General features: G+C 42.7%; 1 protein-coding gene across 2 annotated transcripts; it reads left to right on the forward strand.

The window, feature by feature from the left end:
• The first annotated feature begins 126 nt into the window (after positions 1-126).
• On the forward strand, positions 127-17,291 carry MCM4 (minichromosome maintenance complex component 4). 2 transcript variants are annotated; one of them, XM_007085579.2, is made up of 17 exons: positions 127-216; positions 379-462; positions 851-1,015; positions 1,346-1,509; positions 1,604-1,705; positions 1,899-1,994; positions 2,071-2,166; positions 3,151-3,289; positions 5,635-5,855; positions 7,719-7,839; positions 10,101-10,360; positions 10,804-11,169; positions 11,619-11,746; positions 12,968-13,175; positions 14,196-14,424; positions 14,926-15,059; positions 16,608-17,291. In XM_007085579.2, the coding sequence occupies exons 2-17, from the start codon at positions 393-395 to the stop codon at positions 16,698-16,700; spliced, it is 2,592 nt and encodes an 863-aa protein (XP_007085641.1). In that variant the 5' UTR covers positions 127-216; positions 379-392; the 3' UTR covers positions 16,701-17,291. The 2 variants fall into 2 exon arrangements, with proteins under 2 accessions (XP_007085641.1, XP_007085642.1); XM_007085580.3 differs by having other exon boundaries at positions 187-246.
• Positions 17,292-17,776: the final 485 nt, after the last annotated feature.

The following is a 17,776-nucleotide window of genomic DNA, read 5'->3' on the forward strand; positions in this document are numbered from 1 at the left end:
GAGGGGGCGGCACCGAGCGAGGCTTGAGTCTGTTGCCGTGAGGCGCCGAGGGAGGCTGCTCAATCTCCCCTGTAGGTGCGCAGTGGCGTCTCCCGGAGGCGGGGCCATACATGAGCGCCTCTGTGATTGGTGGCGCACGGCCGAGGGCGTGGACGACAGTGCCGCTGGCGCGAAATCTAGGCCCAGCCCCCGCGGTTTCGGGACACTAGCCTCCGGGTGCGTCTGGGACCCCTGCGCACCTCGAAGGTGGCCGCGCTTCCCCAGAAGCAGCTAGAGGGCGGGGGCGGTGCGGCGAGGTGTCCAGCGCGGGTGCCTGTACTGTGGGGAAGGGGAAGGCCGGAGGCGGACGCGGCGTGAGCCTCCCTTTTCGTTGCGCAGGTACCCCGAGCACCATGTCGTCTCCGGCGTCCACCCCGAGCCGCCGCGGCAGCCGGCGCGGGCGAATCACTCCCGCGCAGACGCGTAAGTCCCTTCCCGTGGGTCCGGCTCGCCGCATTACCCTGGCTTCTCTTCTGGCCTTTTCCCGCCACCCTGGTCTGTGCGCAGGGCCCCGCGGGTTTCAGTTTCGGAGCGGTGTCTTTAAGTCTTGGCATGGAGTAAGATGTGCGGACTGCGAGCCCTTTGCCCGGTGTTCTGCCAGTTCTAGTGTGCAGGCACTTTGTTTGTGAGGCAGGCAGCGCTGGGCCTTCATTTCCACCCTTGCCAAGCTGTTTTTTATTTGTAAATATGTCCATGCCCATTTGTCTCCTTTTTGTTTGGTTTGTTGCTTGTTCCCAAAAGATTTGATGGGACTCGAGGAAGACCAAACGTGAGAATTAATGGCCATCTTTTCTGTTTTGTATGTCACAAGCTCGAAGTGAGGATGCCAGGTCATCACCGTATCAGAGACGTAGAGGCGAAGATTCTACCTCTACAGGAGAGCTGCAGCCTATGCCGACCTCGCCTGGAGCTGACCTGCAGAGCCCTGCCGCTCAGGACACGTTATTTTCCAGCCCCGCTCAGATACATTCTTCAAGTGTGTTTCTGGCGTTCTAAGTTATACTGTGGTTAATATATGATGATGCTTCTGCTGGTCAGATGTGCTGGTTTGTTAACGGGTGGTTAATGTATGTTCAGCAAGAGTACAGAGATAGTAGGTGTTAGGGCTTCGTGAGCAGAGAAAGAAAGTTTTGGTGCTTTTTTACTAGAAGGTTTAATAGTCCTGGGATCTTCATCACTTCAGGTTGCAAGGAACGTTATTTGCTATTGTGTTTAGATGACTTAGATCAACCAATAACATGCTCTCGTTTTTGATTTGATAGGCTACCAGAATTTTATTGTAGATTGTCAAATTTTGTTTTTGTAGCAATCCCCCTTGACTTTGACGTTAGTTCACCACTGACATATGGCACTCCCAGCTCTCGGGTAGAGGGAACCCCAAGGAGTGCTATTAGAGGCACGCCTGTGAGGCAGAGGCCTGACCTGGGGTCTGCTCGGAAAGGCCTGCAGGTGGATTTGCAGTCCGATGTGGTGAGTACACAGTACGGTTTTCCGATAGAGGTTTTGGGGGACATGGGATGGGTAATTCCCTATTAACATTGTTCTATCGTGTTTTTGTGTATAGCCAGCAACAGAAGATATAGTGGCGAGTGAGCAGTCTCTAGGCCAAAAGCTTGTGATTTGGGGAACAGATGTAAATGTAGCAACATGCAAAGAAAATTTTCAGGTAAGCTGTACTTTAATATGCCTCTGAAAGTGCTGGGAGAAAGAGTTTATGAACTATATCTAAGTAGCCATAACACTTGGCTGTATAAGAATACATATGCCTCCAAATAGTGATGAGCTCATAATTTTTTGCATTTTGAGTAGTTGCTTATTCCTAAATGCATCAGATTTCATGTTTTTCTCTCTACATCAAGAGGTTCCTTCAGCATTTTATTGACCCTCTGGCTAAAGAAGAAGAAAATATTGGCATAGATGTTACGGAACCTCTGTACATGCAGCGACTTGGGGAGGTAATCAAATAGTCTTATAAATTCAAATTATGTATTTTAAAACAGTTAGCAGAGCATAACTTGTCTTCTTTTCTAGATTAATGTCATTGGGGAGCCATTTTTAAATGTAAACTGTGAACACATAAAATCATTTGACAAAAATCTATATAGACAGCTCATCTGCTACCCACAGGTAAGAATTTGATTTTGACCTTGATGAACTACAGTAAACATCCAGAATATCTAGAGGATGTTTTAATAGCTGAATTTCATGGGTCTCCAAAATGGGCTTCCAGAGCACAAAAACTTAAGAAAATCATGTTTCTTCTCCTTTAAGATGAACATTTTTCTCGTACTTTTACATTTCCAAAATAGGGATATGTATTATTGTTAGTGGCATGTCATAGTTTAATTGGCAATATAAGCTTTAGGTCAGATTTTATTGAAGTATCAGCTATGTTGATTTTTTCTTTTTAACGTTTATTTATTATTGAGAGAGCACGAGCATGAGAGGGGCAGAAAGTGGGGGAGACACAGAATCCAAAGCAGGCTCCAAGCCATCAGCGCAGAGCCTGATGCAGGGCTCAACTCATAAACCGCAAGATCATGACCTGAGCCAAAGTTGAACGCTTAACCAGCTGAGCTGCCCAGGCGCCCCTGAGCTATATTGATTATGATTGTAGGTTTGGGGCAAGCTGACTTGGTTTTATATCTTGATCTTGCTACATAATAGCTGTGTGACTTTGGTCAAGTTCTCTAGCCTCTCAGAGGCTGATTTTTCACCTGTAAAATGGAAAACAAATGTTAACAAATTTGAATGCGGTAATTACGATTTATTTATTCTGGTAGCGTTATGGGGAAAAAAATAAGACACAAAAGTTTAAAATCCTTTTGTTACTAATTAAAAGCCTAAGACGTGGCAGTACGTTGTGAAGATTTCATATGCGTGGTCACACTTAACCCAAATGAGAGTATGCAAAGGTGAGATAGCTCAGTCTCAATGTACCCAAGGTTTTGTAAAATGCATGTTGTGATTATATACAGGTGATATTTTTGGATTATGCCATGTGTTTGTTTTTATGTTGCCAATATGAAATGGTCTATTTTTTGTATTTAATTTTAAGATGGAAATATAAACATACCTTTGTTTCTATGTATTTTTTTCTATGTATTATAGGAAGTTATCCCAACCTTTGACATGGCCGTCAATGAGATCTTCTTTGACCGTTACCCTGACTCAATCTTAGAACATCAGATTCAAGTAAGACCATTCAACGCACTGAAGACAAAAAATATGAGAAACCTGAATCCAGAAGGTAACGTTTTTAATAAGAAAACACATAAACAAAATCTTATTTCACTATCAAGGAACTTTAAAAGAGTTGGTGTATGTGATAGTGATGATAATGGATTATAAATTGACTATATGGCAAATTCATTTACCTTATACACCTTTGAACCCGCTGTACCTTTTTTTAACTTAACTGAAATTATATAAAAAATGTTATAATTCTTGACATCTATCTTAAGAAGAACTTGCCCAAATTATACACCTTTGAACCCACTGTACCTTTTTTTAACTTAACTGAAATTACATAAAAAATGTTATAACTCTTGACAACTGTCTGTCTTAAGAAGAACTTGCCCAAATATAATAATTTCACAGTTACTAAGTAAGCACTTTTTTCAAAATCACTGTAGAAAACAAATGCAAAATATGATCCCTGCCTTGGAACTTAAGAAAGAAATCTAGTTTGGAAAGTAATAAAAGAAAAATGTAGAACAGGAGATCAGTGCAGGAGATGTCTCAGCTGAGGGAGGGCAGGAGTTCTAGGCCCAGGTGGAAAGAGTTCATGTTGAGAGAGAAATTTGGGTAAGGATTTGGAAAGCAAGCATGAAGGAATTCACGATACAGCACAAAGGGGGATGTAGGCAGAAGTGAACCAGAGCTGAGCATGAATAGCAAATGCTGGCTGAAGCAGGGAGTTAATGTTTGTGTGAGGGCTGGAAAGCCTGGGTCCTGAAGAACTTGGAATTCCAATTTAATACAGATTTTTACTCCAAAGTCAATAGGGAGCCATTGATACTTTTTTAGGAGAAAGCAAGAAGGCTTTTGCACTCTTGAGAAGTTTATGGTGGGTCAGTCTGGTGTGCAAGCTATGTTGAAATTCAGTTAGGAGATGTTAACAGTAGCTCCAGTGTGGAACAGCAGGGTCCTAAGCTGGACAGTGGCCATAGGAGTGAAAATACAGGACAAATATAGTGTTTGCCATGTGTGAAAATTGAGGTGTATAAAGTATGGAGAATGAGTAAATACCCCTGTAGGTGAACGTGCAAAAGACACAAATATCGGTAAAAGAAAATACAACGGCCAATAAGCAAGCAAGTGTTGGAGTTCACTATTGATTAAAGGAATATATATACATATATGTGTGTATCATGAAATTGGTTCCTGACCTCACTGCTATGATCGGCCATTCAGTGGAGACGCAGAAGGAAGTAGGAGACTGTTTGAGTAAGAGTGCTACAGTTAAGTTTCCAGAGGCAGAGCGCTGGTACATGAAGAATTCGGGGTAAGATAGAAGATTATCACAGTTTTGGAGGAAGAGGAATTGCCAGATACTCAATTTCAAAAGTGTTCTAACTTCTACGTTTATTTGTGTAACTAGTTACAGAGGTTACTTGTTAAGGTAAAGGGATTGGTGGGGAGACAAGAAAGGAAGATTTGTAAGTAGGTGGAAGGGAGGACTGGGCCAAGTGCGAAAGACCTCATGAATCATCAGTAAGTACTGGAAGGCTAAAACAATCTACACGGCCAGCAGTGGCTGACTATAGGCTGAGTTCTATTGACTACAGATAACAGTGTAACTCATTTGGAACCACCAGTGGGAATTAGTTGGGTAAAAGTTTTGCCAGGGAAGGCCCAAATTGTAGAGGAACCAGGAACAAGAGTGAAAAATATTCTGTATAAAAGCTTTCTTGTATAAATGGCAGTAAAGATTGCCTAGGTTTTATAGTGCTTATTACTGCAACGTACCGTTCTTATTAAGCTTGATGTATGCAGGCTGTTAATCTTCAACAACTTCATAAGGTAGGTGCCATCCTCACTGCCATCTGTAGATAGGCACAGAGTGGCTAAGGATATCCTCAAGGTCACACAGGTTCTCAGTCCTGATCATCTGGCTCCAGGGCCCATGCTTTTCACATAAAATGACACAGCAGGACTTCTACAGATACAGTGAGTGAGGTGGGGGGCCGTGGCACAAAGGAGGCAAAAGTGTAAACCTTCTAATCCAAAACCGGAAGGTGGAGCAGAACAAGAGGCAGACGAGCAGGGACGTGGTAGAGGCCTGTTGGAGACGGGGCCCTGGGACATAGGGCCAGAGGTCCATCAGAGTAGAGAAGAAGGAAGACAACACAAGAAGGGCATCCCAAGCCAGACCTGAGGGTACCCAGTGAAACATTTGTGCCCTGGCCACAGCACCTGTCTGTGACCCCAGCCATCCCCAGCTACCTCTGCATCTCCCAGTAGCATTCTCCTGGGCTTCACAGCATGCCCAGACCTGCCCTGGCAGGCGTATAGCTCAGGGAAGACCACGTCTGGCTGGGCTGTGGACAGTGGCTGATGGACAAGCTGATCTCTCTCCCCAACCCCTTGCAGACATCGACCAGCTCATCGCCATCAGTGGCATGGTAATCAGGACATCCCAGCTGATTCCAGAGATGCAAGAAGCTTTCTTCCAGTGCCAAGTGTGCGCCCACACAACCCGGGTGGAGATTGACCGTGGTCGCATCGCTGAGCCCTCCGTCTGTGAGCGTTGCCACACCACCCACAGCATGGCACTGATCCATAATCGCTCGGTGTTCTCCGACAAGCAGATGGTGTGTGCTTTCTTGGGGCCCTGGGAGGCCCCTTTGGCATGTTTGTTCTACATCTCTGGATCCTCAAAAAGCCAAATTTAACACGTCCGTTAGTAAGGCTCTACAACCTGGCTTCCTAAATGGAATCCAGCTATTTCATTCCTTCTTTGACACTAGATTTTGTTACAGGGTTTTGGGCCGGGTACTTGAAACTTAAGCCTTCAGCTTTGGGATGGCAGTGTTCCAAGATCAGTAAAAACCGGGCTCGTGGCTGGCTCGGTCAGTAGAGCATGTGACTCTTGATCTCAGTGTTGTAAGTTTGAGCCCCACGTTGGGTGTACAGGTTACTTAAAAAATCTTTCTTAAAAGATTGGTAAACATTATTTGGTTTGATTTTGTCATTTTTCGGCTGTGCCAGTGGTACAGAATGAATTGACAGGTTTTCTAAAGTTTTTCTCACAGATTTTATTATAAAGGAAGTTTGGCCTTTTGCCTCTTTAATCCTAGACATTTTAAGGTGAAGTTATTAAGATGACTTAGAAATAAGTAGGAAAAGGCAAAATAATTTATTTGCTACCATTATGATGGTGTAAAGGCACACACAGGGTCAAGGACTGTTTTTTTGTTGTTGTTGTTACAATATTTAAACAACTTTTAAAAATTTAAGTAGAGAATGTGTTCAAAATACTACAAAAGGTAATTTCCTGTATGGGGAGTCAGTGAGAAAAATATTAGCAAATGTGAAAAAGTGTTCAACTTTTTACTAACCAAAGAATTGAAAGTTAAGATAGAAATGTTTAATGTTGGTGAATATTGGTAAATCTTTATCTAATATAAGCAAATATACCTCAACTCAATGCCAGCGTGGTGCTGAGTTGGAGATAAAAATTTGGCAACCCTGCTCTCTAGGTGCTTTAGAGTAGTATTATTAGAATGCTTTAAAGATTCCCAAACTGACTTGAGATAAAACCTTTAATGTCTGAGAGTAGCCTCTAAACTATGTGGCCCCACATCACCACAACACACTTTTTGTACCCACAGACCTCAATGACAGCGTCTCAACCATTTCCTTATACAACCATTTCCTTCCTCAGCCAAGCATAAGTTTGCCTCAGGACCTTTGCAGTGAATGTTCTTACGATTCAGAACACGTGGCTTCCTCTCTAACATCCTTACACCTCTGCCTAGAGGTTGCTTGATCTGAGAAAGGCCTTCCCTAGCCTTGCTTTACAAAAAGCATCTCTTCACCCCCACCACCTGTGCTCCTTACTCTGTATTTTCTTCTGTCTGTTGGATTTGTCACTGTCAGATGTTACGTACTCACTTGTGTGTTTGTGTATTGTCTGTCCTCCACTCTGAGGGAGGGAACTTCACTCACTGCAGTCTCCAGTACCTAGAACCAGGGTCCAGCACATGGCAGGTACTCAGCCAATACCTCTTAGATGAGTAACTAGGCAAGTATTTGTGACTAGGAGAGATGCACAGAAGTGCTTAACCATGAATCTGAAAAGTGTACTTCTCCACCTAGGAAATCTATTAGAAGTAATTTCTCAAAACATAACTAGAAATATAGGCAGACACTTAAACCAAGAAATATCGACTACAACCTTGAAATGGCAAAAAAAAAAAAAAATAGTGACAAGTCACCAGACGCTTCCCCCAATTAGGGTAATGTGTAAATAAACAATATCCTTCCAAAAATGTGATCGTGTCACATGAAAAGCTTTTAAGAAAATGTTAGCTATCTGGAGATAAAAGCAAAGAATGGTGTTTTAAAAACAAACACGGTAAACATCAAAAGTAGTTATCTCTAAGTAAGACTGGCAGTTTTGTGCAAATCATGCTTGTCATTTGTTGAGATTTCGGTTTCCACTGCTCTTTCAGATCAAACTTCAAGAGTCTCCTGAAGATATGCCTGCAGGGCAGACGCCTCACACTGTCATCCTTTTTGCTCACAATGATCTTGTTGACAAGGTTCAGCCTGGAGACAGAGTGAACGTTACAGGTAAGAACGTAAATTGTATTAATGAGAGAAGTCTTGTTTTTTTTGTTTTTGTTTTTTTGACACTTTTTAGTCCTCTGGCTTGGTCCTGCCTGCAGGAGTCATTCGAGTCTTGAGGAAATGAGTCATGCTTTAATCACCTTTCTACCTAGCAGGATAGAACCTTTCCAGTCATTGTCCTTGCAGTTGCTTGCTTTTGACATCTCTGTGTTCCAGAGCTGTGAGTGTATTTTGACTTGATAGTGTTGGTGTCTTGAGAAAACGGCTCAGACAAGGCTGGTGTTGCTAAGATTGAAATCATACGAGCAGGTCCAGGAAGCGGCACTCACCAACTCTGGAATTTTAAGTAATTTGCTACTTATTTCCCAAATGCACAGCCAAGGGTTAACACTCACCTGTCATAGAGAAGAATGGGTCAGAGCACTTTGCTTCCACGCGCGAGTCACGTGGTATTTTTGGAGGGAGTGGACTCTGAGACTTGCAGATCACTGTAGCTGAGGTTCTAATTTGTGGCACGGGGCTCCTCCCCTCTTCTGGCCACGAGAGTGCCGTGTCACTGCGCCACGCACACATGCCAGTTTTTCTCTGCTTCCGAGCAGCATGAGCGCCTGGTTTCTCAAAGGGGGTGTGTTTGGACAGGAAGCACAGTTCTTCATTGAGGGCAGTGAGGGGACTAAGTCCAGGGAGTGGCCGTGGCTCCCAGGGCAGCCTCTTGGTTGTGTTCAGTGAGTTAGGACTTCTCATCCCTTGTCTCCGGGTATGAAGCCCAGCATTGTCCCTGGCAACCTGTTAACAATGTGGACGACTAGTTCTGCCCCTACTGCTTTGAAATCTTTGGTAAAGTATTTAGTCTGCTATTTTAATTTCCTCAACCGCCAAGTGGAATTAATGTGATGATACAGGTGAACGTATTGGGGGGGGGGGGTTCTGTGGAAAGCACCGTATGAATGTAAAGTAAGTATTGTTTGTGCTGTTCTAAGGCAGTGAATCCCTGCAAGCACCAGTAGAGATAACTAGACCACTTTAAATCATCATCCATCCCTAATCTGGCTTGCCTGAAGAAGGGTGTGTAGTCTCAGAATACTGCATTTAAATTGGTTTTTACGTCTTGAAAACGAATCATGTGACCTGCTAATAAACAGAAGGACCAGCAATCTATGGAGGCTTGTCGTGAAGGCTGTTAGTAGAGGGCACAGATGCTTGCTCCTCAAGCAGCAGGAAAGTGGATTGTCCCGGAGTCCAAGCCTTCTAGCCTGAAAGTCAAGAAACATAAACAGACCTATCAGGTTGGGAAACACTTCTTTTTTTTTTTTTTTTTTTTTTTTTTTTTTTTTTTTTTTTTTTAATACGTTTATTTATTTTTGATAGAGACAGAGCACAAGTGAGGGAGGGGCAGAGAGAGGGAGTCCCAGAATCCGAAGCAGGCTCCAGGCTCTGAGCTGTCAGCACAGAGCCTGACACGGGGCTCAAACTCACAAACCATGAGATCATGACCTGAGCTGTAGTTGGATCCTTAACCAACTGAGCCACCCAGGCACCCTGGGAAACACTTCTTAAAGAACAAATGAGTTGGTATGTTTGAAGCGCTGATTGTTCATTTACCTCTCATGTTCTTAAATTATATTTAAGAAGCACACTGGGGCATGGCCATTCACCTAGAAACACTTTTATTTTTCCTTTATCATATCTTCACCTTTGACTCCGTAGGCTGTCATGTCTAAGTAATTTTTGAGTAATTTGTAAAAGAGCTTTTAGGATTTCCTTTCTTTCCAAATTTTTGGTACAGGATTTTAGGACTTTGTTCTAAATAATAGTACTTTGTCAAATAATTATTAAGCAGATTCAGTACACTAAGCTTAAGAGAAATGAAAATAACTATTTCAGAATACTATTTACAGAACACAGCCATCAGCCAGCATTGTGTTAAAAGCAAAATAATTTCATTTAATCTCAGGATGATTGTATGCAGTGGTTATACTCAGATAGGTGCTCAAGGTCATAGAGCTAACAGTCACAGATGAACACATTTTTGGGTCTGCTTTTTTCAAAAACCTGTGTTCTTCCCAACTTGCCTTGCCCCCTTCAGTGGGGAGCTTTGTAGCAAAGGCCTGAGCCCTTGATTCTAGGAGGGCCGCGAAGGCAGTGTGCGTGGAGGCTCACTTCCCCTGCCAGCCGTCAGATCTCTGCAGTGCTCCCTGTTGTCCACGCTGGTTTATGAGCCATTGAGGAGAAGATAAAAGCAGGTGTCTTGGTTGTGTCCTCAGGCATCTACCGAGCTGTTCCTATTCGAGTCAACTCACGTGTGAGTAATGTGAAGTCTGTCTACAAAACCCACATTGATGTCATTCACTATCGGAAAACTGATGCAAAACGTCTACATGGCCTTGATGAAGAAGCAGAGCAGAAACTGTTTTCAGAGAAGCGTGTGGAGTTGCTTAAGGAACTTTCCAGAAAACCAGACATTTATGAGAGACTTGCTTCAGCCTTGGCTCCAAGCATTTATGAACACGAAGATATAAAGAAGGTAACAATGGATTTTTAACTTTGATCAGGATTTGTAGTTCTTTGAGATCAAAAGGTATAAACATCCCCCCTGCCCCCCAGCCCATAAAGGATAAGAGTTGTTGCCTGTTCCACAGAGCAGGTGCTCGCAGTCTGATTTAGTTATTGGTCGACAAGAATCACAGCATCATTGTCCATTTCCTCATATCTATGTTGAACTTGGATGTTTCTCCACATAACCAGATGGGGTCAGAATAGGGATTTGCATGGCCACTATTCTGGCACAGTGGTGTGTGCTTCTATACGAATTGGTTAGTGATCATTTAAAGCACCGTTGTGTCGTTTCCACCTTCCTTTAATTTCTTACTTGTAATTTTTGTATTCACAGAGTAAGAAAATCCCACTAACGCTTATACTGGATCTCAGTTACTATGTAGTAAGTGAATGTTTAACATGTTTGTTTAGGGAATCTTGCTTCAGCTCTTTGGTGGAACAAGAAAGGATTTTAGTCACACAGGCAGAGGCAAATTTCGTGCTGAGATCAACATCCTGCTGTGTGGTGACCCTGGTACCAGCAAGTCTCAGCTGCTGCAGTATGTGTACAATCTGGTCCCCAGGGGCCAGTACACGTCTGGGAAAGGCTCCAGTGCAGTTGGCCTCACCGCGTACGTGATGAAAGACCCTGAGACGAGGCAGCTTGTCTTGCAGACTGGTGCCCTTGTCCTGAGTGACAATGGTATCTGCTGTATTGATGAGTTTGACAAGATGAATGAAAGTACGAGATCAGTACTACACGAAGTCATGGAACAGCAGACTCTTTCCATTGCAAAGGTGAGGCCTGTTCTGCATGCTTAACGTGGGTACACTTAGAAATCTAGAACTTTGGGAAACTCGTGAATACTTTCCAGTACTTTTCCTGCTAGGTGTCAGCTAAATGCTTTTGAAAAAGTATTTTCCGCAAGATCATCTTTTGTTTGCTGTACTGGCTCACTAATGTGTGGAATTCGTAGAACTTGAGTTTGTCCAAAATGTCCTGCAAGGGGTTTAGTTTGTGACAAAAATGCAGTTACGGCTTGCATTTATCTAAAACTCCGTTCTTGGCGTGAGTCTGAGGATGGGATTGTCCCAGGTGGATCTGCTGACGTCACCCTTACAAGGTGCTGTTGCATGGCTGTTGGTGACAGTGGATACATGGCAGAGGGCGTGCCAGCGGAAGATCGCTCACACTGTTCCTGCCAGCGTTAGGGTGAAGCTTCTAACTGCACTGTCTTCTCTGATAGGCTGGGATTATTTGCCAGCTCAATGCACGCACGTCTATCCTGGCAGCAGCAAATCCTATTGAGTCTCAATGGAATCCTAAAAAAACTACCATTGAAAATATCCAGCTGCCTCACACATTATTATCAAGGTATGAGAACATAAAAGAGATGTCCTTACTTTGCTCATTTGTAGAAGTTTCAGGGTGAGATAAAATAATAGGGGGCGCCTGGGTGGCTCAGTCGGTGAAGCGTCCAACTCTTGATTTCAGTTCAGGTCATGATCCCAGGGTCATGGGATCGAGCCCCGCATTGGGCTCTGCACTGAGCATGGAGCCTGCTTAGGATTCTCTTTCCTGTCCCTGTGCCCCTCTCCCCACCTTTGTGTATACTCTCTCTCTAAATAAATAACAATAATAATAGTAATAATAATAATAATAATAGCATTCAGCAGCTACTAGTATCAAATTCTTCATTCTAATGCAAAGTTTTCTAATATGGTTGGTCAGGGTTTTCGTGGCAAGGACTGTGCTTCTCTACTCTGCTGTGAGTGGCATCTTAACATTGAAACTGTTGGGACATTTCACCTTGACGTCACTCAACATACCTGTCCATCAGTCACTGCTCATCTCAGTCTTAAAGCCACTATAGAATATTAAGTACAGGGAACGGTGCTTCACATGACAGATAAGGTTCTGAAAAATTAAATTTGTGAAAGTGGAGTTCTGTGGTCCATGCTTTTTCTCAACCCCATTACTACAAGTATTGATGTATTTCATAAATGGATTTTGAGATTTTAATTACTCAACTTTTTTTTTTTTTTAAGTTTATTTATTTATTTGGGGGAAGGGTACAAGAGGAGAGAAAATCCCAAGCAAGCCCTGTACTGTCAGTGCAGAGCCCGATGTGGGGCTTGAACCCACAAATTGTGAGATTATGACCTCAGCCAAAATCGGGAGTCGGACCTTTAACCAACTGAGCCACCCAGGTGCCCCTAGACTTCTTTTTCTAACCAAAGTTGTTTTGTTCTGTTTGTTTTGCATTTTCCTTTAAATCTTCCAGTCTTCCAAATTACCATAACATTTCCCTTGGAGGAATCGTACTTCTTTGACTCGGCCATTTGGTGACAGGCCTTTTCCTGGGCAGAGCTAAGGGCCAGAAGAACAGGCACCTGCTGGGGCCAGAACAGGGAGAAGGGGTTGAACTGAAGGCTCACCGGACCACGGGACGGCAGACCCTTAACTGTCCCTTGGCAACCCTGACTACACGCGCACACGCTCTGCGTGTCTACGTGGCTCAGGAGCAAATTTAAATTTGTGGGTACGTTGGTGTCCCGAGCAGGAAAACAGGTTTTTTTCACCATATTTTCTCAGGTTTGATTTGATCTTCCTCATGCTGGACCCTCAGGACGAAGCATACGACAGGCGTCTGGCTCACCATCTTGTGTCTCTGTACTACCAGAGTGAGGAACAAGTGGGAGAGGAGTTCACGGACATGGCAGTGCTGAAGGACTACATCGCTTACGCCCACGGAGCGGTCGTGCCTCGGCTGAGCCAGGAAGCCAGCCAGGCTCTCATCGAGGTAACACAGGTCCCTGTTAAAACCCTGAAAATGTGTCTGTTGAGCTGGTAGCCGGTTGCATCAATGGAATTGGCTGGTCATCCCCTTTAAAACAGTAATTTAGTTAATGACGTACTATTCTCTAGAACTCATTTTTTCTCCTGTGTTGCAAAATGAACTTTTCTAAAGGTAAAAGGGGGGAAAGGATTCATTTGTATATGTTGTAAAACCTTTCTGTAATTAAATATTTGTGAGCACATTGAATTTAAGATCAGAATACCTGATTTGAAGTACAAGAGATGCTGCTTACTGACTTTGTAACTCTGGAGAAGTCATCTAATTTCTCTGAGCTTCCATTTGCTTGTTTCTAAAACATAAAATGAATTGCAAGTATCTGATGTTCACTTTTCGGTGTCCTTTCACATGTATACAATGCATAATGATAGATAAGTTATTTATGATATTAGGAAGGTTCCTCGTGCTTTGATGGGCTGTATATCCTAAACCCCCGAAAAATGCTTCAATGAAAGTTATAAGCGATGCATAATTTTCCATTTGTATCATATACTTGAGGGTTGCTCAAAAAGAAATAAAATTATGTCATAAAAATGTGAGTTTAATACGACTCACCTTTGTAACATTATCCCAGTAGTCTGCCCGCCTTGCTCATTAAACGAACCCTCAGCAGGGGTGTAAATCAGAGAAGGTGCCTTGAGCATCTTTTTCAGACAGGCACCCTGATTAGTCCTCTGCTGTAATTGTGGCCTGCGCTTTACCCCCAGTACACTGTGTCCCCTGAGTGCCAACCCTTAGGCACCCCACCGCCCGCTCCCATTCTTCACCCTTCACAGCTACATCAGATACCACCTTTTTGCTGAGCTAGCTTCAAGGGCCATGGCTAGATCTGACTTTAATTCCCCTCGGTGCTGCACCTGGCAGCTGGTAGTTTATTTAACAGAATATTAACTGCTCAAAGTTCAACCACGAAAGTAATTTTACTGTTAAAAGGAGTTTTGGGGTTTTTTTTCCTGTCTACACTAGGCTTACGTAGACATGAGAAAGATTGGCAGCAGCCGAGGAATGGTTTCCGCATACCCTCGACAGCTGGAGTCATTAATTCGGTTAGCAGAAGCCCATGCTAAAGTACGATTTTCAAACAAAGTTGAAGCAATTGATGTTGAAGAAGCAAAGCGCCTCCATCGGGAAGCTCTAAAGCAGTCTGCCACCGACCCCCGGACGGGCATTGTGGACATCTCCATTCTAACTACAGGTCTGTGTGCACTGAGCGTACACGTAATTAGTATTTCACATTTGAGCTAACAAATTGCTCGAAGCAGCAGGGGTTCTTAACCTTTTTCAGATCAGGGCCTCTTTGAGAATGTATTAGAAATTGTGAGAAAAATATACGCTAACTTCTGAGAAAAAAATGCACTAGCACATGTGCATGCACACAGTGTTGTATCTAATTTCACAGGGATTCTGTTCTGTAGGCACCTGTGTTAGCCCATTTTAAAGAAGTAATTCGTTTCTTAATGAGCACTGCTTGCCTTTCAGATTATATGGACTGTGTTTTAGTGGAAACTAGCGGCTACTCACTTATAGAAAATTGGAAACAACGGAGAATTCAGAACTCACAATGTTGAATATATTTTGGCATTCACCCAGCTGTCCCCTAACCTTTTTGTGGCAATACTACTAAAATACTTATGGAAATTTGAAATATTTCACTTCCCTGTAGCAGAAATATTTTCATTAATTTCTTTTAAATCAGGAATGAGTGCCACCTCTCGTAAACGGAAAGAAGAATTAGCTGAAGCATTGAAAAGACTTATTTTGTCTAAGGGCAAAACACCAGCTCTAAAATATCAGCAACTTTTTGAAGATATCCGTGGACAATCTGACATAGTAAGTGTTTAATTTTTTGCTTAATAGAGTTTTTCTTTTTTTTTCTTTAATACTGCTTTTAGGGTTTTTTTTAACTTTTTTTCTTAAATGTAGATATGATATTTTAAAAAGTAAAACCATCCATAAACCCATCAAGAAATAATCATAAAATTTTTGCCTATTCCATCGTTTACTTAACCAGTTGTCGGACATTTAGGATGTTTGCAGTGTTTTGCTATTGTACATAGTGTTAACAGCCTTGCATCTTAATTTAATGATGAAATGCTCAGGTTCCCTGATGTAAGTAGAGTTGAGTTGTCCAGTGAAAAGAACTCCAGGGTCCAAGTCCAGCCCTTTGCCTGCTCTCATCATGCTTCTTCACTTGTGTATCTTCGGCTACATTGGCACCACAGGGGCAGAGTTGAGTAATTTCTACATTATATGGGCAGATGTCAAGCCTGTGTATTGCCATCTGGCCCTCTACAGGAAATAGTTGCCCATCCTGAGTTAGAACCTAAGGAATGTAGGGGCACCTGGGTGGCTCGGTTGGTTAAGCATCGGACTCTTGGTTTTGGCTCAGGTCATGATCTCATGGTTCGTGGAGCCTGCTTGGGATTTTCTCCCTCTCTCTCTGCCCCTTCCCTGCTCGCTCTGCCTCTCAAAAAGTAAAATTTTTTTTAAAATTTTAAAAAAAGAAAAAAGAACTTAAGGAATGTATACAACCATCAGAAAGGAAAGAGACTAGTAATTCTTCAACATTAAAATCATTGTAGGGGTTCCTGGTGGCTCAATCAGATAAGCGTCCGACTTTGACTCAGGTCATGATCTCAGGGCTCAAGAGTTCAAGCCCCGCGTCAAGCTTTATGCTGACAGTTTAGAGCCTGGAGCCTGCTTTGGATTCTGTGTCTCCCTCTCTGCCCCTCCCCCACTCAATCTCTCCCTCTCTCTCAAAAATAAACATTTAAGGGGCACCTGGGTGGCTCAGTCGGTTGAGCGTCCGACTTCGGCTCAGGTCATGATCTCATGGCTTGTGAGTTCGAGCCCCACATCGGGCTCTGTGCTGACAGCTCAGAGCCTGGAGCCTGCTTCGGATTCTGTGTCTCCCTCTCTCTCTGCTCCTTTTTCTTTTTGTCTTTTTTTTTCTTTTTGTTTTTTTTATTAAATTTTTTTTTTTTTAACGTTAATTTATTTTTGAGACAGAGAGAGACAGAGCATGAACGGGGGAGGGGCAGAGAGAGAGGGAGGCACAGAATCGGAAGAAGGCTCCAGGCTCTGAGCCATCAGCCCAGAGCCCGACGCGGGGCTCGAACTCACGGACCGCGAGATCGTGACCTGAGCTGAAGTCGGACACTTAATCGACTGAGCCACCCAGGCGCCCCCCTCTCTCTCTGCTCCTAACCCACTCGCATTCTGTCTTTGTCTCCCTCAAAAATAAACATTAAAAATAAATAAATGAATGAATGAATGAATAAATAAATAAAAGACATTAAAAAAAATTGAAATCATTGTATCTCTACAGGTAAGGAGTACTTGACATGTAAAATAATTGTTTTCATCTCTTCCCCAAAGGCGATTACCAAAGATATGTTTGAAGAAGCCCTGCGTGCCTTGGCTGATGACGACTTCTTGACAGTAACTGGCAAAACCGTCCGCTTGCTCTGAAGCTCTCCGGGACAGCGCTGTTTGTGGCTTGTCTGCACTTGGTCGTTGCACTTGCTTGCATATGTGTACAGCATAGGGGCCAGTCAGCTGCCACTGCTGCCGTCAGTGGAAATAGATTCCTTAAAGTCATCTTTTTGGCTCCATAAAAATTTTCTAACCTGGATTCAGTTTTCATAGTGAAGTGTGTGTTTTCGCTTGTTTAACATTATAAGTAAAATTTCTGTGCCAATTGACAAACGTACAGTAAAAGTTATTGTAAGTGCCATTATTATAGCACCAGGATTTTTAATCTGTATTTATGTATATCACAGGATGTCAGTGCTGGATTTCCTAAGGGAATCAGGGAATATGCTTGAGGTTTTTGCAATATGAGATAAAACTTAGCCAGGGCATATCATTCAGTGTAAGGTAATGAAGGACCAGAGCCTTTCTCCCTGTTAAAACTCTCAAGTGTCATTCCTTCCAGAGGCTTGTTCTCATGGCTCCCATAAGACAAAAAAAAATAAGATGGTTGGAAATGGTTAGGTTCTAGGTTAATTTCTACTTTATCCTAATCTGTAAACTTTTTCCTAAATAAATGATTAAGTAATACTGGGTTACCTGGTATAATTTTTCATCAAGAAAAAAAGCTTTAATAAACACTCTATTCATGGAAATTCATGATAGTGCTTTAGAAGTCATAAAAGAAATCCCTATGATATAAGTTCTGTTGTATTTAAAGTTGATGTCAATCCTCACAGGCATTCTTACAAAACCACCATAAGCTGAAGTCTTATATGGAAATAGGATTATAATAAATAATCCATGAAAAACCTAAATTGTTGTATGAGTAGGCCTTCTTTTTATAATGTAGGATCAACATTCACTAATACAGAATGCAAAGAAAATGATAGGTCCAAATGAATGGTTAAATAGCATTAAAATGTTAACCTTGGAATGATATTTAGAGGCCTTTTTTTTTTTTTTGCAGGGTCTACAAATAATCTTATTGAAACTAAACACAACAGGCTTCTTAGAGTGGGGGCCACCCTTCTCAAGCCATTTCCCACACTCTTAAAAGCACAGAGCTTGCACAG

The sequence above is a fragment of the Panthera tigris genome, chromosome F2, assembly GCF_018350195.1.
Source record: "Panthera tigris isolate Pti1 chromosome F2, P.tigris_Pti1_mat1.1, whole genome shotgun sequence".
Taxonomy (NCBI): domain Eukaryota; kingdom Metazoa; phylum Chordata; class Mammalia; order Carnivora; family Felidae; genus Panthera; species Panthera tigris.